This window comes from Bacillus rossius, chromosome 10, assembly GCF_032445375.1.
Source record: "Bacillus rossius redtenbacheri isolate Brsri chromosome 10, Brsri_v3, whole genome shotgun sequence".
NCBI lineage: Eukaryota > Metazoa > Arthropoda > Insecta > Phasmatodea > Bacillidae > Bacillus > Bacillus rossius.
The window spans coordinates 4,863,486-4,889,277 of NC_086337.1; the positions used below are offsets into that span (position 1 = coordinate 4,863,486).

The following is a 25,792-nucleotide window of genomic DNA, read 5'->3' on the forward strand; positions in this document are numbered from 1 at the left end:
ATGCTGATGGAGCAGTTGGAGCAAAAGAGAAAATTCTGTCGAAGACAGATGCGGTAACTGGAGTCATGTAGACGAGTACCTTCGTAGTCAAGTACTCTTGCAGACTTGTAGTCCTGTATCCTCGCAGTCATGTAAACCTGTGTACTAGAAACTTCGTAGCTCTGTAGCCTCGCAAGCCATGTATAACTCGTAACCAGCTAGATCATTTTAGACTCGTAGCCATGTGGTCTCATAGTCTCTTAGACTCGAAGAATTCTAGCCTAATATATTTGGGGCCAAAAGACTTTTGGAACCAAAAGACTGTAGGTGTCAATGACTGATGGAGCCAATGAATATTGGAGCCATTGAATATTGGAGCCAATGAATATTGGAGCCAATGAATATTGGAACCAATGAATATTGCAGTCAATGACAAATTAATGTGCTTCCTTTTCGTCGATGGTGCTGCCTTTTCGTTGTCGGTGCTTCCAAATGTGCTTCCTTTTCGTTGGCGGTGCTGCCTTTTCTTTATCGGTGCTTCCAAATGTGCTTCCTTTTCGTGGGCGGTGCTGCCTTTTCTTTGCCGGTGCTTCCAAATGTGCTTCCTTTTCGTTGGCGGTGCGGCCTTTTCGTTGATGGTGCTTCCTTTTCGTTGTCGGTGCTTCCAAATGTGCTGTCTTTTCTTTGGCGGTGCTGCCTTTTCGTTGTCGGTGCTTCCAAATGTGCTTCCTTTTCGTTGGCGGTGCTTCCAAATGTGCTTCCTTTTCGTTGGCGGTGCTGCCTTTTCTTTGTCGGTGCTTCCAAATGTGCTGCCTTTTCGTTGTCGGTGCTGCCTTTTCGTTGTCGGTGCTTCCAAATGTGCTGTCTTTTCTTTGGCGGTGCTGTCTTTTCGTTGTCGGTGCTTCCAAATGTGCTTCCTTTTCGTTGGCTGTGCTGCCTTTTCTTTGTCGGTGCTTCCAAATGTGCTTCCTTTTCGTTGGCGGTGCTGCCTTTTCTTTGTCGGTGCTTCCAAATGTGCTGCCTTTTCGTTGTCGGTGCTGCCTTTTCGTTGTCGGTGCTTCCAAATGTGCTGCCTTTTCGCTGTCGGTGCTTCCAAATGTGCTGCATTTTCGTTGTCGGTGCTTCCAAATGTGTTGCCTTTTCGTTGGTGGTGCTGTCTTTTCGTTGTTGGTGTTTCCTTTTCGTTGTCGGTGCTTCCAAATGTGCTGCCTTTTCGTTGTCGGTGCTGCCTTTTCGTTGTCGGTGCTTCCAAATGTGCTGCCTTTTCGTTGTCGGTGCTTCCAATTGTGCTGCCTTTTCGTTGTCGGTGCTTCCAAATGTGCTGCCTTTTCGTAGTCGGTGCTTCCAAATGTGTTGCCTTTTCGTTGGTGGTGCTGTCTTTTCGTTGTTGGTGCTTCCTTTTTTGTTGATTGCGCGTAGTACAAAATGTAGTGATTGAATATTTACTAGTTTATCACCTCTTGGTGTTACTAAAATATTTTACATGGTTACTTGGTCCTTTAGAATGTATAAAAATGTCACGATGGATTACGAAGGTCATGTGGTCCTGAAATGACTAGCCTATACGTCTGATAATGACATGACTCGGTCTCATGGACTGAAGGCAATTGATATATATGTGTGGCTTTGTACATGAACGGCTTATATGTTATTCAGATTAATGAAAAATTAGACTTTCATAATAGGCTAATCGGCACTGATTTAATTCGTTGGTCCGGTATATTGACTTGAGTTAATTTTCGTAGAGTGAATGATTAATAAACTCCGCGAAAGGTAATGGAAAACAGAACCTAACATTTATTTAATAATTAGTTACAACTGTCTCTGGTCAAGAATCGAACCGTGGACAGGGATCCATCGATTCGATTTGTAAGTTAATGAGTGATTTTTTTGATGAATTTTGGATTTTTTCCCGCTTTTCTAGCTACATTATTACATGATTTCAAGATGGCGTCCGAATTACAAGATGGCGGTGGGCACCTCGGTAATAAATGATTACTGTACTGTAGCAGGTTAAAATAAAATTAACCAGATGTAAATGTACTCTATAATATGAGTACACACACAAGATGACGTACTCCAGCAGTTGGTCGCTCCTGGTAGCATGTACTGAACATTAAATGTCGGGTCCATGATGGTTGACAAGGACAAAGTAAAATTTCAAGGTTAAAGTCAAATTTAAAGGTTAAGGTCAAATTTCAAGGTGAAGGTCAAATTTCAAGGTCAAGGTCAAATTTCAAGGTGAAGGTCAAATTTCAAGGTCAAGGTCAAATTTCAAGGTCAAGGTCAAATTTCAAGGTCAAGGTCAAATTTCAAGGTCAAGGTCAAATTTCAAGGTCAAGGTCAAATTTCAAGGCCAAGGTCAAATTTCAAGGTCAATGTCAAATTTTAAGGTCAATGTAAAATTTCAAGGTCAAGGTCAAATTTCAAGGTCAAGGTCAAATTTCAAGGTCAAGGTCAAATTTCAAGGTCAAGATCAAATTTCAAGGTCAAGGTCAACTTTCAAGGTCAAGGTCAAAGGTCAAGGTCAAGGACAAAGGTTAAGGTCAATGTTCAATGTCAACAGTTGAGGACAAAAGTATGGTGACCAGATAATTATACTACATGTTATCGGCACACTCTAGCAGACGAAAACAAGATGGCGGTCTCCAGCGGATGAAGACAAGATGGCGGACATGTCGTCATACCAGCTGACGATATATATGTTTTGAAAAAAAGTGCTAGGAGTCAGTCTGCCTGCATCCATCGTTGAGGAAGGAGCCTGTCGCCATTTTTATTTTTTTTTGGACTCACCGGGTTTGAACCGAGGACGGTGATCGATATAATCAATAAGAATTCGAATAAGTTAATTTTTTGATGAATTTTGGAATTTTTTTCATTAAAATCGGATAATAATTAAAGATTTTCAAGATGGCGTCCAAATTTCAAGATGGCGGCCGTAACAAAAATTGCAACGGTGACGTCATCATCCAATATGGCGGAAAACACATCACCGGAATTTTCTAGAACACAATGACGTCATCCAAAATGGCGGATCCAAGATGGCGGATCCAAAATGGCCGCCATGATCTACTTGTCCCGTTACGATATGTCCCGTTACGATATGTCCCGTTACGCTTTGTCCCGTTACGATGTGTCCCGTTACGCTCATCCAAGATGGCCGCCGTGACGTCACAATCCAAGATGGCCGCCGTGACGTCACAATCCAAGATGGCGGACGCCGACAATCTTCAATCCACAGCCAGAAGCCAGATCTCGGAACCCCATTTACATACTACTTGTAATATAATAACATTAGTTTTATTAATTAACATAGTTATGTTTGCCATTGCTTTTATAATATCTGTAATTACGAATTACTACATTAAAATTACCATGGTACTATTATTATTAGGAAATAAAGATTTTTAATCATCTAAAAGAGGAACTGGTCGGTACTGGACGTCACATTTTTAACTTTGATATATTATGACATTTTTGATTTTGTTTTCAAATAATATACTTCATAATATTTTGATACATTGTTAGTTTTATTTTATAAACGATTGATTGAGCTAACATTTTAAATTTTTTAACTGGTCATTTTGTACATCCCTTTAAAGTTACATTCAAAAACATTAGGGTGGTCGGTACTGTAAGACTTTCCCCTAATTATTTAGCTAGTAATTTTAGAAAAATTCAAAATTCAAAAAAGAGAAATCACATATTAACATACTGATGATTCTATCGGTTACTATCCTTGTTCGATACTTGACCGATAAAAAACCTAAATTTATGGAAAAAATATAATTTTCAAAAAAATATTGTGTAAAGTCCTAAAAACAGCTTAAATTACTATATTACCAGCATTTAGTAAGCCGATGATTACATATCGACAGCCTTAATGAAAATTCGGGAAAAAATCCAAAAATCATAAAAAATATCACTCATTAATTTACTGATTGAATCGATGGATTATGTCCTTTCTTCAATCCTTGGTCAATGCAAAAATGTTTATTTAATTAAAATTACATAAATAAAGTGACTGGTTCAAGGAATAAAACCAAAAAATTACAAACAAAAAACTTATTACATAAATCCTACACTACTACAGGAACACTTGCTAAAGTTAGCAATCTAATAAAAAACATTTAGTTCTGCATTGGCTTGAACTGACTAATTCTTAGCTGCAATCGGTTTACCGAAGACAGAAACTAGCCAGATCCTTTCCTACATAGTTCTTTTCTTCCCGACAGAGTTTCTCGATACTATGTTTAACAGACTGCTTCACATCGTCGGAATCGTAAATGGGAGTATTCACTGACTTGAATATGCACTTCTTCACTTGGTCCTCTAATGGATACAGTTAATCGTTAATCACACACGCAGCCCAGCCACAAGTTATATTTTAAAGATCCGTTTGTAGCTACTTCACCAGTATGCTGATTGGTAATGTTCTGCTTGATACCGTTAAGAAAAGTAAAAATGTCTTTCGACTCACTAAACGTATTTAGATAAAGATGTCATTCAACGTTCCACGAAATGCAGATTACACCATGTAGAATCCATATTATTTACCTGTAATGCACCGAGCACAGTCGTGTGTTTAGTGTCATGTCCAGGCATTATCGCAATTGGTTACTGAACATTTTTTTTTTTGTATTTGTACGCATACGTGTCTTCAACATAAAATGAATGTCGAAATGTCTGCAGGTAGTTCATCAGTAGGCACACTGACTTTACCTTTACAGTTTTTCCAATGCTGTAGAAAACTTTCAATACGTATAAACCAAACATTGCACTCATCGCAGCGAAACTTCGTACGAGAAGGATTCTTCGTGCATTTACTCCACTCATGTCTTCGTGAATCATGGGAAAATGCGAACGACATATCACAGTAGCAACAAAAATTTCTGGTCAAAGAAAGACAAACCATTCAGACACAAACCAGACGGTGACATTGCTACAGTTGTGTCAACATCTGGTGTACTCTTATGCACATCGGTGCATCGTGTTGCAGAGAAACCTTTTATTCTGCCGTGCAGCATGACCTCTGCATGTCTTCATAGGCGTTTTCATCTTATCTTTTCTGACAAACTGTTTATGGCATTTAGCACAGCCAACCATCTTGAGAGGAGTATTCTTAGCACATTCTCTCTTCTAGTGTCATCGAGCATTACTTTTATCGAGACTATCTTGTCACAGTAACGGCATTGAAGCTCGATAGTTGTTGTCGAATCACCAGCCACTGAAGTCTCCATCGAGGGCTAAACGTCGTTCGTCGTGGTTTCCTCTGCTGCCATCACTTCAGACATTAAAGTCTCTTCTGCTGGTGAAACCAAGCCAGTTGAAGTCTCCTCTATTGTTGTTAGTGACGATGACAATCATTCCATCGGGATCTGCATCCTCGTTGACAATATCTCCGCAGTCGATGGTACATCTTCTGTCAAGGCCTTCGTGGTAGTCTTGGACGATACCAACAGGATCTGCTTCACTGTCGTCGTCGATGCTGTCAAGGTTCCCGTAGACGATGGTAAAAATTTAATCGATTTCGCTGTTAAATATGGCGAAATTGCCATCAATATTTCGAAAAATAAGTAATTTCGTGTCCTATGTATCAGATGAGTCAAATAATGAAATCCTTACACCATCGTAAATAGTAACAATCTGAGTGTCCTTTCGTCTGGGACTTACTCATGTACCCGCAACCGATCGATAAATATGCTATTAAGACAAGAACCATTTACTATAATACACGAGTCCAAACGACACTGAAAAAAGAAATCACACTCAAAACAGAAAGCACACTTGGAAGCAAATTGGACAAATGAATTGGGCACGTAATACACACTAGACACACGGTGGACACAATTAACAAACAGGACATGCAATGAACACACAGACACAAAATGACACTCAGATATCACGAAGTACACGCAATGAACACACAGCACACCCTCAGTACACGCACAGTCCGTACAGTAGTACACACACAGTACAGACAGTACACACAATGGACACACAGTACACACACAGTATGCTCAATGGACACACAGTACACACACATTAAGCGCAATGGATACACAGTACACAAAATAAACATGGAGAACACACAAAGTACACGCAATCGACACACGGTACACACACACAGTACACGCAATCGACAGAAAAAATATTTAAAAAATAAAATTTACAATATTATAAAAATATAATAAAAATATTAATGAAAAACGAATCATATGCTGGCAGTTGGTGAACTTCTCCTTGATCAAGGATAGAATTAAAGTACAAGACAGAATTGTTTCTTTTTTCTTTTTCTGTTATTTATTTAATATTTTGTTCATTTTTTAAAATCTATTTTCGCAGTGATTTTACTGTCATTTATTAAAGAAAATGTGCGTTAATTTTTCAGTGTGCTTCTGATTATTCCTGCCAATATTTTCATGGTATTCTTCATGTGCTTATTATTCATGTCGAAACTTCTGCTGATATTCTCCGAGTGCTTCTGGTTATTTCTGAGAAAACGATCTCTGCACAAATTATTTTAATTTTTTTTTTATTTCTGTGTCACGCAATTTTATTCGGAGTTACAGACTTTGGAGCTAAATACTGTTGAAGCCAAAGACTGCTGGAGCCAAGGACTGTTGGCGTCAAAGACTGATGAAGCCAGTGAATATTGGAGTCTCGAAAACTTGTGGCCTCGTAGCCAGTTGAAGCCTTGTAGTCTTGTAGCTTCGTAGCCTTGTAGCCTCATAGACGTTTGGCCTCGTGGAATTGTAACCTCGTAGACATTTAGCCTAGTAGCCTTGTAGCCTCGTAGCCAGTTGATGCCGCGTAGTCTTCTAGTCCTGTGGTCTCGTAGCTTCGTAGCTTGCAGTCTCGTAGCCAAATAGCAGCAAGGCCTAAGACTGATGAAGCCAATGTCTTTTGGAGGCAACTGACTATTGGAACCATAGACTGTTGGAGGCAGGGCCGCTGAGAGAGTTTGTGGGCCCCTAGGCAGTTGGGGTAGTAGGCCCCCTTCCTTTTATTGTATACCACTACACGTAGGCCTATACCATAAATATATATAGTATCGTAAAATTGCATCCTTCATTTGAACATACATAACGATTTCCTAGTTACGCAAAAAAAAAAAGAGAGCATTTGCATGTATTATCTCAGTGCACTTTTACATTGTTAATCCCATCAAAATACAAATAATAATTAATTTTGCTGTATATATTTCTAAAAAAACAAAAAAATCTTAATTGGTAATCAGAAATTGCATTATTATATGAGTATTTAAAATACATAAGTATAATAATTTATTCTGAATGTAAATATTATTTAAATAATGTAAAGTAATAATCAATTTTATTACTTCGAAAACATCAAACACAATGAACCACGTTCATTACTTTGAAAAATTTGTAATACATATTAATTATTTATAACGTTGAACGTTCCCATTTCTGCTACTACGCAAGTATTTTGGTGTGAACTGAATGTTACAAGTACCTACTGCTCGGTTAGGTTATTGGTTATCGACTGTAGTTTTAGGAACACACAAAACAATTATATATATGTATATATGTATATATGTATATATATATATATATATATATATATATATATATATATATATATATAGTACAATATGTTTTAATAGCAGGGGAAAATGTTTTTCCAGCCATTTATTTTCCACTTCCCAGCCGGGCGCCCGGGCCCCTGGGAATTTGCCCCTTTGGCCCCCCACCCCCTCCCCCCCGGCGGCCCTGGTTGGAGGTATTATATCCTATTGTAAATTGGCGATCGCATCCTACTGAGTTGAATGTTCGTGAAAATATACGTCCTTTTCGTTAAATGTATGTAGTCAAACCTGTATTATCGTAAACTACTGATTATATCGTATTACACCAAATGGAATTTTCATCCAAATATGCATTTTTTTAAGTCAAATGCGTGTCATGTGTGTGTTGTGTATGTTCATTGTTTTTACTGTGTGTCCATTGCGTGTCAAATGCATTTACAGTGTGTGTGAATTATCTCCTTTGAATTTCCAATGTGTTCTGTACATATATTGCGGGTCCATTGTGTGTATTGTGTGTATATTGCATGTCCAATATGTGTTTTGTTTGTTCATTGTGGGTTCTGTGTGTGTGATGAGTATTCATTGCATGTCCTGTGTGTATGTGTTTTCTGTGTGTTCATTGTGTGTACTGTGTGTCCATTGCATGTACTGGGTGTCCATTGAGAGTAATTTGTGTGTTCTGAGTTTCTGAGTGTTAATTTTGTGTACTGTTTGTTCAGTGCGTGTCCTGCGTGTGTACAGTATGTCCATTATGTTTCCAGTGTTTACTATGTATTCATTGTTGTCGTGAGTGTACATTGCATGTTCACATGTTCATTGCGAGTATTGTATGTACATTGCGTGTCCAGTGTGTGTGTATTGTGGGTACTTTGAGCATACTGTGTGTGTATTGTCTGTACTGTGTGTGTACAGTATGTCATTGTGTTTCCTGTATGTGTACTGCGTGCATACTGTACGGACTGTGCGTATACTGATGGTGTGCTGTGTGTTCATTGCGTGTACTTCGTGATATCTGAGTGTCATTTTGTGTCTGTGTGTTCATTGCATGTCCTGTTTGTTAATTGTGTCCACCGTGTGTCTAGTGTGTATTACGTGCCCAATTCATTTGTCCAATTTGCTTCCAAGTGTGCTTTCTGTTTTGAGTGTGATTTCTTTTTTCAGTGTCGTTTGGACTCGTGTATTATAGTAAATGGTTCTTGTCTTAATAGCATATTTATCGATCGGTTGCGGGTACATGAGTAAGTCCCAGACGAAAGGACACTCAGATTGTTACTATTTACGATGGTGTAAGGATTTCATTATTTGACTCATCTGATACATAGGACACGAAATTACTTATTTTTCGAAATATTGATGGCAATTTCGCCATATTTAACAGCGAAATCGATTAAATTTTTACCATCGTCTACGGGAACCTTGACAGCATCGACGACGACAGTGAAGCAGATCCTGTTGGTATCGTCCAAGACTACCACGAAGGCCTTGACAGAAGATGTACCATCGACTGCGGAGATATTGTCAACGAGGATGCAGATCCCGATGGAATGATTGTCATCGTCACTAACAACAATAGAGGAGACTTCAACTGGCGTGGTTTCACCAGCAGAAGAGACTTTAATGTCTGCAATGCTGGCTGCAGAGGAAACCACGACGAACGACGTTTAGCCCTCGATGGAGACTTCAGTGGCTGGTGAATCGACAACAACTATCGAGCAACGATGTCGTTACTGTGACAAGATAGTCTCGATAAAAGTAATGCTCGATGACACTAGAAGAGAGAATGTGCTAAGAATACTCCTCTCAAGATGGTTGGCTGTGCTAAATGCCATAAACAGTTTGTCAGAAAAGATAAGATGAAAACGCCTATGAAGACATGCAGAGGTCATGCTGCACGGCAGAATAAAAGGTTTCTCTGCAACACGATGCACCGATGTGCATAAGAGTACACCAGATGTTGACACAACTGTAGCAATGTCACCGTCTGGTTTGTGTCTGAATGGTTTGTCTTTCTTTGACCAGAAATTTTTGTTGCTACTGTGATATGTCGTTCGCATTTTCCCATGATTCACGAAGACATGAGTGGAGTAAATGCACGAAGAATCCTTCTCGTACGAAGTTTCGCTGCGATGAGTGCAATGTTTGGTTTATACGTATTGAAACTTTTCTACGGCATTGGAAAAACTGTAAAGGTAAAGTCCGTGTGCCTACTGATGAACTACCTGCAGACATTTCGACATTCATTTTATGTTGAAGACACGTATGCGTACAAATACAAAAAAAAATGTTCAGTAACCAATTGCGATAATGCCTGGACATGACACTAAACACACGACTGTGCTCGGTGCATTACAGGTAAATAATATGGATTCTACATGGTGTAATCTGCATTTCGTGGAACGTTGAATGACATCTTTATCTAAATACGTTTAGTGAGTCGAAAGACATTTTTACTTTTCTTGACGGTATCAAGCAGAACATTATCAATCAGCTTACCCATGAATTAGTTACATTTTCTTAGAGATATTTAAGCCTCTGTGAGGACGTTTAACTATATTTATTGCAATTAATTTTTTCCAAAAAAAATTAATTTTTTTGTTGTTCAAGTATCGAACAAAGGACATGAATCGATCGAATCAATCTTTATTTTAATATATAATTTTTTTGACTATTTCTTCCTGAACTTCACAGCTAAATAATTTCGAATTTCTAAGATGGCGCCCAAGGGTCAAGATGGCAGGCATCACAGTAATAAATAATTAATGCTTCTGGAGGATAAAAATAAATTAATTTTGCTGTAACACATTCTAGCAAATTAAAACAAGATGGTGGCCTCCAACAGTCGAAAACAAGATGGTTGCCTCCAGAAGACGAAATCAAGATAACGGTTTCCAGCAGACGAAAACAAGATAGCGGATGTGATGTCATACTAGTTGTCGATATAGGTACCTTGGCATTAATGGTGGGAGGTCTACACAACCTACCAGCACACACACAGGCCCGTGTGCCAAACCTATCCCACAATACACGCACCCCCGCCGTCGATTCAAATGATTCTTCACCAGTGTGGGGTGCACCTGATTTACTATGCACTTGGCGAGTTATAGAAACTTGGGTTTCTGGCCTCGCCCACGCTTACTGCCCCGGATGGCAATATGATGAATCGGCGGCGTGGGAGGTCAGTCTGTCGGTGGCTTCTGTAGAGGAAGGATCTGTCACCATTTTTAATTTTGGCCTTTCGGGTTTGAACCAAGGACTCTCAGCTCCATGACATAAGTGCGTTTTAATAAAAATTATATTAATTTTTTATTAATTATTTTTTTATAAATTTAAAAAATTTTTACCGAAAATTTTGGATAATAATTGGATTTTTAATATGGTGGCTGTGATGTTATAATTCAATATGGAGGAAGGTTTTTTCTTTAAATTTTTTATTAACAATTTTTTTATAAATTATAAATTTATTCTCAATATTCTAGCATTTAAAATATGGATTTTCTAGATGGCTGCCAAATGAAAATTGCGACGGTGACGTTGGCCATGGCATGCTAATTAACAAAGTCATATACCTCAGCGGCTTATGGTGGCTTGCTTTTAGGACTTTTAAGGCACTTTTGAGAATTTTCAAGCCGTTGAAATTTTTGAGAATTAAAACGGGAGAGTTTTTCTCTAAACGGGAATTTTTAAATGGAAATAGAGAGGTTTTTTATTTTTCAATTTTTTCTGAAATTTTTTTAGTGTTTTTTTTTAAACTAGTAAATTTGGTGGATTTTGGGCTAATTTTGGCAAAATTGAGTAATTTTTGGCAAATTTTGAAATTATTTTACGGTAAAGTTCAAGGTCAAAGGTGCCGTGACATCACAATCCAAGCTGGCGTCGACATTCATTCATCCTCAGCTTGAAGTCTGGCGCAGGGCAAACCATCCTATAGAACTGTCTATATATGTATCATTAATTTGTACGTGGTTGTATGGCATACTTAGTATTGTAAAAATTTCTGGTGGTTCTGAGACGCTTGGCCTTTGTGCTTTTAGTGGGCAGTCTCGTAGTCATAGGTGCATCGAAAACCGCCTCTGTAGCAGGCATATTGATATTCAGCCGGGCTGTTGTCTTGTATAGAGTCCTTGTTTTTAGAGAGTATTATTAATTTTATTAATTATTTTGAAGCTTGAATTACCTTTTTTCCCTGAACAAGGATCGATCGAGGACATGATTCGATAGAATCAATCATTACATAGTTGGTCCTTTTTAAATGATTATGGATTTTTTTCCAGAAATATCTAGTTGTAAATTTCATGTTTTCATAGTTTTAGTTAGGATTGTCGACAAGATTTCGGATGCTATGACCTGGTGGGTATAAATTAAACTAATATGACAGCGCTTCCTAGCAGTTGAGGAGTGCAGTATGTGATTAGGCACTCCTAGTAGCAAGCATTGAAAAAAAAAATGATGGTAGCACAGTCTAGTAGACGACTTGTACATGTGTGACATTGAGGTGTCTAGTAGCAAGTATTTAAAACATAGTTGGTGGCTGGACCTCCAACAGGTACATATATTTAATCTCCATTTTAAGAAATTACAGGTCCGAATTTGTGATATATTTTATATATCTTATTTATTTGTTTGTTTGGAATATGTGTAGGTGGTCGTGTGGTCAAAGGCGTATATAGAAAATATATTTTAAAATGTCGATAATGGTCATAAAAACACTGTTAGGCTGTAGAGCATCGTTCTTATGTGCATGAGTAAGAGCCACGATAGAACAAACGGCAGAAGCAAACTTTCACTTTCAACCATGAGTCGGCAGAGGCCTCTGTTTACTTTCAGTTTCGATCTGTCCAAACTGCGGTACTGACATCTGATAGTAATTAATAAATGGCCGCAATTAGGTCTCTTTCCTCTACGAAGTCTCCTGATATCACATTTGAACACACAGCACACATAATGAGGGGGCTGGATGAATTTTTCAATATGTTGTTCCGGGCGATCGAAGTCGAGGGCTGAAATGGAAGGCACAATGTTCAGGAGTGTATTAACTGCCAGAGGTCTAAGCAAAACACACCGAAGTCAAGGTCAAGGTGACACTTAGTTCAAGGGTCGTTGAGGTTAACGTCAATCCGGTCAAGGTAATTTGCCAACATACTGTGCATTTCCAAACTTTTTCAAAAATTCAGTGACACACAATGCATAAATAATTGAGTTTATAGCGCAGACCACTAGCAGCACTGTGACGTACACAGCTACGAGCAGCTCTGCGCCGCTCCTTGTGGCTGCCAGTGTCCCTGCCAGGCAGTGAAGTGAAGTAAAGTGACGTGTCGCCAGGTGGCGTGGCGCTGGTGTACGTGGGCCAGCCCCTCGACACAGTCAAGGTCAAGATGCAGGCCTTCCCGCAGCTGTACCGGGGCATGACCAGCTGCCTGCTGGAGACCCTGCGCACGGAGGGAGTGCTGCGCGGACTGTACGCGGGCACGCTGCCGGCCGTCGTCGCCAACGTGGCCGAGAACTCCGTGCTGTTCGCTGCCTATGGCGCCTGCCAGAAGCTCATGCTCTCCGTCTCACACGCCAAGGTCAGTCACCATGCCATACTGTGCTCGCAGTCTCACACGTCAAGGTCAGTGACCGTACCATACTGTGCTCGCAGTCTCACACACCAAGGTCAGTCACCGTACCATACTGTGCTCGCATTCTCACATGCCAAGGTCAGTCACCGTACCATACTGTGCTCGCAGTCTCACACGCCAAGGTCAGTCACCGTACCATACTGTGCTCGCAGTCTCACACGCCAAGGTCAGTCACCGTACCATACTGTGCTCGCAGTCTCACACGCCAAGGTCAGTCACCGTACCATACTGTGCTCGCAGTCTCACACGCCAAGGTCAGTCACCGTACCATACTGTGCTCGCAGTCTCACACGCCAAGGTCAGTCACCGTACCATACTGTGCTCGCAGTCTCACACGTCAAGGTCAGTCACCGTACCATACTGTGCTCGCAGTCTCACACACCAAGGTCAGTCACCGTACCATACTGTGCTCGCAGTCTCACACGCCAAGGTCAGTCACCGTACCATACTGTGCTCGCAGTCTCACACGCCAAGGTCAGTCACCGTACCATACTGTGCTCGCAGTCTCACACGCCAAGGTCAGTCACCGTACCATACTGTGCTCGCAGTCTCACACGCCAAGGTCAGTCACCGTACCATACTGTGCTCGCAGTCTCACACGCCAAGGTCAGTCACCGTACCATACTGTGCTCGCAGTCTCACACGCCAAGGTCAGTCACCGTACCATACTGTGCTCGCAGTCTCACACGCCAAGGTCAGTCACCGTACCATACTGTGCTCGCAGTCTCACACGCCAAGGTCAGTCACCGTACCATACTGTGCTCGCAGTCTCACACGCCAAGGTCAGTCACCGTACCATACTGTGCTCGCAGTCTCACACGCCAAGGTCAGTCACCGTACCATACTGTGCTCGCAGTCTCACACGCCAAGGTCAGTCACCGTACCATACTGTGCTCGCAGTCTCACACGCCAAGGTCAGTCACCGTACCATACTGTGTTCGCAGTCTCACACGCCAAGGTCAGTCACCGTACCATACTGTGCTCGCATTCTCACACGCCAAGGTCAGTCACCGTACCATACTGTGCTCGCAGTCTCACACGCCAAGGTCAGTCACCGTACCATACTGTGCTCGCAGTCTCACACGCCAAGGTCAGTCACCGTACCATACTGTGCTCGCAGTCTCACACGCCAAGGTCAGTCACCGTACCATACTGTGCTCGCAGTCTCACACGCCAAGGTCAGTCACCGTACCATACTGTGCTCGCAGTCTCACACGCCAAGGTCAGTCACCGTACCATACTGTGCTCGCAGTCTCACACGCCAAGGTCAGTCACCGTACCATACTGTGCTCGCATTCTCACACGCCAAGGTCAGTCACCGTACCATACTGTGCTCGCATTCTCACACGCCAAGGTCAGTCACCGTACCATACTGTGCTCGCAGTCTCACACGCCAAGGTCAGTCACCGTACCATACTGTGCTCGCAGTCTCACACGCCAAGGTCAGTCACCGTACCATACTGTGCTCGCAGTCTCACACGCCAAGGTCAGTCACCGTACCATACTGTGCTCGCAGTCTCACACGCCAAGGTCAGTCACCGTACCATACTGTGCTCGCATTCTCACACGCCAAGGTCAGTCACCGTGCCATACTGTGCTCGAGGTCTCACACGCCAAGGTCAGTCACCGTACCATACTGTGCTCGCAGTCTCACACGCCAAGGTCAGTCACCGTACCATACTGTGCTCGCAGTCTCACACGCCAAGGTCAGTCACCGTACCATACTGTGCTCGCAGTCTCACACGCCAAGGTCAGTCACCGTACCATACTGTGCTCGCAGTCTCACACGCCAAGGTCAGTCACCGTACCATACTGTGCTCGCAGTCTCACACGCCAAGGTCAGTCACCGTACCATACTGTGCTCGCAGTCTCACACGCCAAGGTCAGTCACCGTACCATACTGTGCTCGCAGTCTCACACGCCAAGGTCAGTCACCGTACCATACTGTGCTCGCAGTCTCACACGCCAAGGTCAGTCACCGTACCATACTGTGCTCGCAGTCTCACACGCCAAGGTCAGTCACCGTACCATACTGTGCTCGCAGTCTCACACGCCAAGGTCAGTCACCGTACCATACTGTGCTCGCAGTCTCACACGCCAAGGTCAGTCACCGTACCATACTGTGCTCGCAGTCTCACATGCCAAGGTCAGTCACCGTACCATACTGTGCTCGCAGTCTCACACGCCAAGGTCAGTCACCGTACCATACTGTGCTCGCAGTCTCACACGCCAAGGTCAGTCACCGTACCATACTGTGCTCGCATTCTCACACGCCAAGGTCAGTCACCGTACCATACTGTGCTCGCATTCTCACACGCCAAGGTCAGTCACCGTACCATACTGTGCTCGCAGTCTCACACGCCAGGGTCAGTCACCGTACCATACTGTGCTCGCAGTCTCACACGCCAGGGTCAGTCACCGTACCATACTGTGCTCGCAGTCTCACACGCCAAGGTCAGTCACCGTACCATACTGTGCTCGCAGTCTCACACGCCAAGGTCAGTCACCGTGCCATACTGTGCTCGCAGTCTAACACGCCAGGGTCAGTCATCGTACCATACTGTGCTCGCAGTATCACACGCCAAGGTCAGTCACCGTACCATACTGTGCTCGCAGTCTCACACGCCAAGGTCAGTCACCGTACCATACTGTGCTCGCAGTCTCACACGCCAAGGTCAGTCACCGTACCATACTGTGCTCGCAGTCTCACACGCCAGGGTCAGTCACCGTACCATACTGTGCTCGCAGTCTCACACGCCAGGGTCAGTCACCGTACCATACTGTGCTCGCAGTCTCACACGCCAAGGTCAGTCACCGTACCATACTGTGCTCGCAGTCTCACACGCCAAGGTCAGTCACCGTGCCATACTGTGCTCGCAGTCTAACACGCCAGGGTCAGTCATCGTACCATACTGTGCTCGCAGTCTCACACGCCAAGGTCAGTCACCGTACCATACTGTGCTCGCAGTCTCACACGCCAAGGTCAGTCACCGTACCATACTGTGCTCGCAGTCTCACACGCCAAGGTCAGTCACCGTACCATACTGTGCTCGCAGTCTCACACGCCAAGGTCAGTCACCGTACCATACTGTGCTCGCAGTCTCACACGCCAGGGTCAGTCACCGTACCATACTGTGCTCGCAGTCTCACACGCCAAGGTCAGTCACCGTACCATACTGTGCTCGCAGTCTAACACGCCAAGGTCAGTCACCGTGCCATACTGTGCTCGCAGTCTAACACGCCAGGGTCAGTCATCGTACCATACTGTGCTCGCAGTCTCACACGCCAAGGTCAGTCACCGTACCATACTGTGCTCGCAGTCTAACACGCCAGGGTCAGTCATCGTACCATACTGTGCTCGCAGTCTCACACGCCAAGGTCAGTCACCGTACCATACTGTGCTCGCAGTCTAACACGCCAGGGTCAGTCATCGTACCATACTGTGCTCGCAGTCTCACACGCCAAGGTCAGTCACCGTGCCATACTGTGCTCGCAGTCTAACACGCCAGGGTCAGTCATCGTACCATACTGTGCTCGCAGTCTCACACGCCAAGGTCAGTCACCGTACCATACTGTGCTCGCAGTCTAACACGCCAGGGTCAGTCATCGTACCATACTGTGCTCGCAGTCTCACACGCCAAGGTCAGTCACCGTACCATACTGTGCTCGCAGTCTCACACGCCAAGGTCAGTCACTTTACCATACTGTGCTCGCAGTCTCACACGCCAAGGTCAGTCACTTTACCATACTGTGCTCGCAGTCTCACACGCCAAGGTCAGTCACTTTACCATACTGTGCTCGCAGTCTCACACGCCAAGGTCAGTCACTTTACCATACTGTGCTCGCAGTCTCACACGCCAAGGTCAGTGACTTTACCATACTGTGCTCGCAGTCTCACACGCCAAGGTCTGTCACCGTACAATACTGTGCTCGCAGTCTTGCTTGTAACTTTGAATGTGTCAGATATCAGTGGAGCATGCATTGTAGTCTGTTTATCCACTCTGGATACTTGTAAAGGCACTAAAGTATTGTAAAGAATTATTTGTCCAATAAGCACGGTCTGTAATCTCTGTGGCAAGATCTTTACGAACATGTTCAATGCAAAGTGCAATGAAATATATGTTTCCAAATGCTGTGTAAAGAATATTTTTAAACAATCTGTCCTCCTGATAATATCAAAACGCATGTGCTGCCTACTAGTATTTTTGGCACAATTCTAAATTTGAATTTTTGAAAAATTATGTCTCTAGTCATTTTTTTTTGCTGCAAGAACTAAAACTTTTTTTGCCTTCTGGACATTCACATTTAATCTTTGTCAGACCTGCCTCCCCAATATTTCCCAGCATATAATTTTGTCTACCATCTAAGGACCCGGCAAGTGATATCTTTTTATCCCCACTTTGACGCACGTACGCCGCCTGTAATTGGCCTCCGAGCCGTGACGAGAACTGCTAGGTCCTGCAAGCTCTCAGGGCAGGCTGTTTCTAAGAGCTCGCCTGACGTGAGCACTCCTTGGAATGATCTCGAGTCATTTTCACCAATGTCCAGTCACGCCTCCGGGCTCAGTAGAGCCTCGTTCCCACTGTCATCCCAGTTTTCACCCCCTTCCCCCTCACCAAGTTTTCCTGGGAACACTGGCCAGAGCACTGACCGGCCACTAACCCCGGCAAAGGTTCGCCTGTCCCAAGGCCACGACTCCAATCCCAGAAAGTACAGCTTATGCACTCTAGCGACAGAGTTGCGAATTACTTCCCCTGGGTGTTTGAACGCCCGCTTAACGCTTGCCCCCTGGCATCTCCCGCAATAAGCAGTACCCCGTAGTTCATTCCCAGGCCACCAGAGTGTTGGGCTAGTCCCATCCATAAGCCCAATGCTTTAGCAGTCGCCTCGTGTGAGTCGACCTCTACTTGGTTCGTACACCCCTCAGTAGGTCGCGCTGACATCGGCCAGTACCACCAACTTCGAGATATCGAAGTCAGTATTTCTCGAAAAGCCCCTCGGTAATCTTCGGAAGCTTTCGGTCCGGAAGCCGAAGCCTCCCCTCTTTCTTTTGTTTGCCGTCATCTTTTAATTACGAGTCGCTGCCGCCCCAAACGTACTTCGCGCCGCGACTCCAGACTGACCACACCGCATCGTCGACATCAAGACTTCACTCCACGCATCGTTTAAAGATGTAATCAGCTAGGCAAGCGACGTGATTCCCACAACTTTAGTAATTAGTAATTAGTCAGTCTGCATACCTCATGAGAAGTAGTCATGCTTCGTTTATAATACTTCTTTATATTTTCTTTTTTTTTTTTTAATCATGGAAACGTCCGCGACAACCGCGAGTACGCGAGCTCCGCACCCTGGCTGACACTGGAAGCCATCTCCCTGTATGGCGAGTTTCTGACAACCATCATTCCCCGACCATCATCGTGATTAGGAGGCATTTTCTGCCTATTTCACCAACTGTCTGTGAACCAGTTCTGAACGTGTTTGTTTCGGACCTGTTCACAGACAGGGTCCGAGGGCCAGATAGGGAACTGACCACTCCACCCTCGAGTCCTCCCTCCAGCAATGGGGACGACTAGGGCGCCCGGACGCCTCGTTAGCAGCCCAACTGTGGCCAGCCATCGTCAAACTTCCAGTCCTTCAGTTTTTTAGATCTTCAGAATAATATTAAATCACGATGATGAAAAGATCTGAACGCCATAAATTTTTCTTGTGCTGGGATTTATAATAATTAACCTGTTTATTGTTACTGATTTTATTTTAATTATGTATAATACTCTGAAGGGTAATTTTCTTATTAGGGCCAGCCCATTCTTTAGATAATGTAATTTTGTTTGTAATGTTAATGTAATTGCAAAATATAATAATACATTTTTCAATCAATTTATAAAATATCATCTTATTGTGAAAATAATCGAAAGTTAAATAAACATAGAGGTAATTATATCTAGACGAAATCATTATTTTGCCTTCTGAAACTAAAAGTCCACTAGTTACATAAGTCATCAAGAAAGAGTGAAATGTGACAAAATGATAACAGAACTTGGGTTTACTCTGTTATTACAGTGTAACAAGCATGACAAAATATATAAAGCTATGCTGGTTAGTACTCATAGAGGATAGAGGACACAATTTCTTTTCTTTGATGTTAGTACATTTTTAAAAAGTATTATTTTACCTATAGATGATTATTAATATATATACATTATTACGTCTAACAAGTCTTCGATTCAAACCCGGCGAGGTCATTTGAAAAAAAAAATGTTAATGCATCCTTCCTCCATGGAAGCCAGTGGCAGATTGACGTCCCGTCACTTATGCCCAGTCAGATATTACGTCAGCCAATATGACATGGTGGCCATCTTGTTTTCGTCGGCTGGAGGCTGCCATAATGTTTTCGTCTGTTAGATTGCGCTGCCGGTATATTAGTTTGGTTTCTACTCGCTAGAGTACAGTATTCATTTATTACTGAGGTGTCCACAATCTTGAAATCAAGCCGCCATCTTGGAAATCTGTAAATTTGAAGCTAGAAATTTGGAAAAGTTCTAAAAACCATTTCAAATCACTCATTAAAAGAATGATTGATCCGATTACCTTGCTGATCCCTGACTAATGCAAAAAAGGTTAAATTAATTCAAAACACTATAGAAATAAAACAATGAAATTACAAACAAAAAATTTAGATAATTTCTACTCTAAGTACTACAAGTACACTTGTGAAACTTAGCAATATTATAAAATTTAGTTCTGCATTGGGTTGTTATTGCCCTTGTGTGGTTAAAGAAACCTTTATATTATTTTTGTTATAAAAGAACTTGAGGCTGATTTATGTGGGTGAAACATACTACAGTATACTCAGAGGTACACAAGGGAGAAACATTGAAAGAAAGATTTACTTTTCACAATATGAAGTAGAAAGTGGATCATATTTGAAGTAATAAATAAAAAAAAGAAGTTTGCTTAAAGCTTACACTTTTTACGTTAATTATGGTTTTCATTATTTTTCTTTTGATAATATCAGAAGTTACAAGAATACACAGATTAAAGTTAATTGTGGGGCCCCGGCCATCATAAGTTTTCAATTTGTAAATAGATTACAAATTGTGTAAAATTAACAAACATGTTTTTTAAAAATAATAATAAATTTAACTAATTTGTTAACCCAACCAATGTGGAACTATATATATTCTGATTTCACAATATTTTATCGTTGACTGTTCACTGGCAGTGACTAGAAGCGGGAGAGACTCGTAGAATCCATTCCAGAGGGACAAGCGTACATTTATTTGAATTCCAGGATGGGCTTGAGCCGGAGAAAAACCTCAAATCTTGGCCCATCTCTTCATCCCCACTGGAACCAAACGAAAAAGGAGGTCCAGTGGTAAAGAGTAGAAACAAATTGCGATACCACAAGAATCGAGATGTTAGGGAAAAAGTTAAATAGAATGCCAACATTAGGCAAAAGGGTGTTGAATTTTCCAATTACCATTCTGGGGATGGAATGAAGCAACTCACTCCCTCGAAAGCAGTAGCCACGTGCGAGTCATGCTAGCGGGATTACCTAGTAATCGGAACTACAATGACTAGCAGACTAGAAAATAAAACATAAACTCGGGATTTCTCCCTGACTCTAGGGATCACATCCCTTAATTTAGTCGCGGGCAAACTACTCCAGAAATAAAGTCATGGGCGATAATCACCAGAGAGATGTGGCTACAGTGATGACAGAAATATGAATTCCTCAATCCATCGAGCTGCATGTAGTTAGGAATTTAGGCTAGAGGCCCAGAGGCCTAGGAAGGGGGGGGGAGGAACTATTCTCTGATTGGCTGGAGGGAGCATGCAGAGGGCTCACTCTGCTGACCAAAAGAAAAAAAATAACAATAGTGGCTGGTGGCCTAACTTAAGGGGCATCGGAAGTCACAGGCACTCCAAAAGCAGTGCGTTCTGTTGGGGAACAGGCAGAACCGATTCGGTGTTAGTTCGCAAAAGTCCCGCGAGGGGGACTAGTATAAGCCTGGCCCGTATGGGACCAAATGGATCGCGCTCTGTTGGGCTAAAAGGGAACTAGAAAGAGGTGAGATTGCGGCTGCTAGAGGACGCGGTCCAGCACCGAACTAAGGTAAGTTAGTTGGTCTCGTCGCCACGAGATGACAGAGGCTGAACTTTCGCCGGCCAGCAAGAAGGCCTTGATTTAGGCTCGCCAGGAGCTGGGATTAATGACCAGGTCGTTGCTTTGGCTGGAGTTCGTGGAAAAGAGGGAAGGGAGAATCTGCTGGCTCATGAGTAAAGTCTTAGGCTGGGCACCGATACGTGCTTGACAGCCCAGGAACATTATAATGGGGCATGACTGGAGCTGCTAACCTAAGCTGAGCTCTGGGAAGTGGGCTCTCCTGGGAGGACGCTGAGAAAAGCGCTCTCGGTGACGAAGCCGGACACTGTTATTGGTCGCGTTCGTGACTAGAGGAGGGGAGAAAAATTATGGCTGATACTGGCCTGGTGAAACAACACCAGGTTATAAGTTGTGGCACTGGGAAGACGTCGCGGGACTCTAGAAGGAAAGTTTTGATCAGGATGAACAACTGGCTAGCAAAATAATAGGGAATTCAAAACAAATAAATTTGTGCCAAAAATTTCAAATTTGCAGCACATACTCTCCCTCATAAAGGCGGAGCCAGGGTAAGCGACCCAATGAGGAAGAGAGTAAGTACGGGTAAACATATACCTACTTATTATTATGTCAATAGCTTAACTTAGCTATTTCATATTATAGTTAACTTACAAACTGAAGAAGTTGGTAATGATTTACAAACAAGCTTAATAACTAAGTGGCACCACTTAAAACTAAAATCTTACTATGGAATATTGTAGTTTATATCAAATTAATATAAACCTCTTATGGTAACATCTTATTTAAAACACGTTCTAGCACTATTACAAACTAACACCATGGATTTTTATTACTTATATTTTGGACCTAAGATTTCTAGTTTATGTTTTCAAAAATAAGTGTTGAGGATGGCATGACGAAGTTTAGATTATCACTCCCTGAATAGGAGGGAAGAAAAAGGCCCCTATTTCATGTTAGGGTGCACTTTCTTCGGGTGAGAAATGTGTACACGTGTAAAATAGGCACCAGAACTGGGGTCGGCTAGTGCGACCATTACTGGTGTTAAAAGCATTGGATTAGCCATAGGCCACTCCAACAATAAGCAAGCTCGGCTGATAGTTTATAGATCGCCTTGCTTTGTGTGTGTGTGCTCTGCACAAAACCGTATCACCAACCCTGTAGGGATTGGTTGAACATTTGTGGTTGTTTTTTTTCCTGCTAACCTCGTGAGCTAGGTTCAGGTTTCTTTGAGCTCTTCTGCCGACCTCCCTTATGTTGCGAGGATCATCTGGTAGCAGCTCATGTAAGGACCAGAGATTTGAAAGTGGCGTGTTGGGTTTGTATGTGAACATGAATTCAAACAGTGTGGTTTTATGATCTTCATGACTGGCATAATTAAATGCCATTTGTAATCAAACCAAGTTGGTATCCCATTTATCCTGCGAGTTTGCATAATATGCTATTAGAGCAGATCGGAGGTTCCTGTTGAAATGCTCCGCATGCGAAGGCTGTGGGTAGTATTGGGTTGTAGTTACATGTTGGATACCATGTGAAAAACAGATATTCTCGAAAATTCTTAATGTCAATTGAATCGCGTTATCTGACACAAATATTGATGGCAATCCTGATATTATAAAACTTTATTCTGCAATGCTTCTATTGTTGTTTGTGTAATGACTCTCTTGACGGGTGTGAGCCATACGAATTTAGAAAATGCATAAATGCAGAACAGAAGCATGGATTGTCCAGTTTTTTAATGTGGGAAGGGTCCCACAAAATCTATAAATAATTTCAGATTGGGCCTTTCGGCCACATCAGAAGTTAAAAATCACAATTGTGTGTTCTGAGCTGGTTTACTAATGGCACATAATTTTACTCTTTCAGTGATGTTCTTGTGCATTATGTCTCAGATAAAGTATCGGCGTATACCTTGGATTGTTTTGCAAGTACCTAAATGAGCTCCAATTGGTAAGGAATGAATGGAAATACTGAAAAACCATGCCCCTTAAATTTAGTGGAACTGCTATTCTGTAAGTTTTGCACTGTTGGGTTCATCTATATAGGAGTTTTTTCAGAAGCTTACAATATTTAGGTGTTGATTCTGATTTTATTTGTTTGATGATGTCCAAAATGTGTGGGTCTGAATTTTGATGAGACTTCAAGTCTGAAAATGCAAACGGGAAATCCGTGACAAGGGCGTTGCATGACATTGCAGATTCCTCCTGAAGATTGGAGTTGTAGGGATTCTCGAACATTCAAAAGAGAGTATTCACCACAATATTTGGTGATTCATGGTTATGTTGAATTGTAAATTTGAGGAAAGACATTTTTCGTGATCCATCTGCCAAGTTACCTACCCACTTGGGGTGTGCCAGAAGCCAAGCATGTACCTGATTGTCAGATTCTAATATAAACTCCTTGTGTTCAAGGTACTGGCGAAACTTGTCTATTCCAAAAACGACAGTGAGGCACTTGATTTCGTAAACCGATGACAATTTCCTCTCTTGATGAGTTAGTGTGCGAGAGGCAAAGGATATTGTTTGTCTGTGGCCCTCAAATTCTTGGGTTAATACTGCACCAATAGTAACACTCGAGGCGTCAGCCTGTAGAATAAATGGTTTGGTCAAATAAGACATGCGAAGTATAAGTGAACTGGCTATAGCTTGTTTTAGATAATTAAAACTTGGTCCTGTTCTGGACCCCAACTAAATTCTGTGTTTTTCTTGCGGAGGGTATTTAATGGAGCTGCATGTTCTGCAAAGTGAGAATAAATTTTGAATAGTGATTGGCCATGCCAATAAACCTTGCAATGCTTTTTGGGTCTTTCGGTTGTTGGAAATCTGCTAATGGTTGTGTGCGGGCCAGGTCAATCTTTACTCCTCTACTAGTAATTAAATGTCCCAGAAAGGAAATTTCTGAAACTGCAAATTTTACCTTTTTGGTGTTAACAATGAGTCCGGCTTTACACAGTCGGTTGAGGACTTCAGACAAGCGGCTTATATTCTCTTCAAAAGATTATGAATAGACGACCACATCATAAAGGCAGTTGAAAATAAATTTAAATTTTAAATCGCCGAAAACCTGGTCGAGTTGACGTATTAATACTTGTGTGCCTGTGGCGAGGCCAAAAGGAACTACCTTGTATTGGTATAAATTCCATGGAATGCAAAACCTGGTGATGTGTTTTGATTCAGGAGTTAGTGGTATCTGGTGATATACAGAGTTTAGATCGAAAACACTAAAGAATTTGGCTTTGCTGAACCAATGACAAGCTAAATTTTAATCTGGTAAGGGCATCATTTCTATTTCTATCTGTTGGTTGACCTTTCTATACTCCTACTACCTGGTGACCTTAACCTTTAGGTACCAAAAATGCTGGAGAGGCAAAGCTGGAAGTTGAGGGTTCGATCACATCTTTGTCCAACAGACTTTGTATGTGTTCGCGCATAACTTGCATCTTAGGTCCTAATAGTTAATATGGATGGCATTTTACTGGAGATTTGTCCAAAAGTTTTATCTCATATTGCACTAAATGTATGCATCTAACGTTTTGTTAAAATATTTGGAAAGTTATGAAATAAATATTCGATAATTTTATTCTGGGCTGTATTGTGGTGGCCCAAGCACAACTCATGGTCATCAATTCCAGTCTCAAATGTGTTAACATTACTCTGATACCTGCCTTCAGGGGACACAAAAGAAATAATAACTTATTTATTAAATTTAAATTTGAAATTTGCTGTTTGCAGATCAATTATCAAGTCTTTTTGGCTATGAAATAGGATCCGAAAATGAGATCAGTTTCTATGTCTTGCGACACTATAAATGGAGACGTCCCGGGAAATAAATCAATTTTAATTTTAATGAAAAATACTGTGTTTACTTTCAATGGTTGTTCTGATGCCGAAAATCATTGTATGCTTATGGATTCAGTTTTCTGAACTAACTTGTTTTGTTGCAAAACTGTAAGCAGATGTCCTTAAATAAAGCTACGGACAGATCCTGCGTCGATAAGTCCTGGTATTTTGTGAATCCCGATTAAAGTGTTAACACAGGGTAAAACTGTGGTTAGATTTGCAAAACTATTATGACAGGTCCTTTTGCCCGGTATTTTGGGATTAATGAATGTTTTGCAATACTGTGTGGTAACTAGAGAATATTTCCTTTCGACCCTTTGGGGCTTTTTTGTTTGGTTGTGTAATTTTCTGTTTTCTGAAAAATTTCGTGGTTACAGTTATTTCAAGTTTACAAAAATTTATGTTAGAGTTTGAGGACTGGTCATTTATATGTTAGGATGTGAATCTGAATGAGTGATTAAATTGTGTGTTTGTTATAGGTGACCCACAAAACTGTTTGGGGGGGGGGGGGGGGCACCTACTTACTGGTTTTTTGAGTGGGAAATCTCTCGTTGACTGTTTTTGCTACAACAGTCTTCTATTGCATGCCCTGATTTGTGACTATGTGCAATAGTGTCTTTGTTCATTTTTAAAATTAGACCTGGTAGGCCGGAAATTCTTAGACAAATTTGGATGTTGTGGT

The 25,792-nt window shown here is 42.1% G+C and overlaps 1 protein-coding gene across 1 annotated transcript in view; it reads left to right on the top strand.

The window, feature by feature from the left end:
• The window catches only part of LOC134535733 (mitochondrial ornithine transporter 1), a 138,643-nt gene that overhangs the window by 59,149 nt on the left and 53,702 nt on the right, over window positions 1-25,792 (top strand). Inside the window, exon 3 of the mRNA XM_063374957.1 lies at window positions 12,851-13,095. Within this exon, the coding sequence (XP_063231027.1) occupies window positions 12,851-13,095 (245 nt within the window). The remainder of the gene's footprint in view (window positions 1-12,850; window positions 13,096-25,792) is intronic.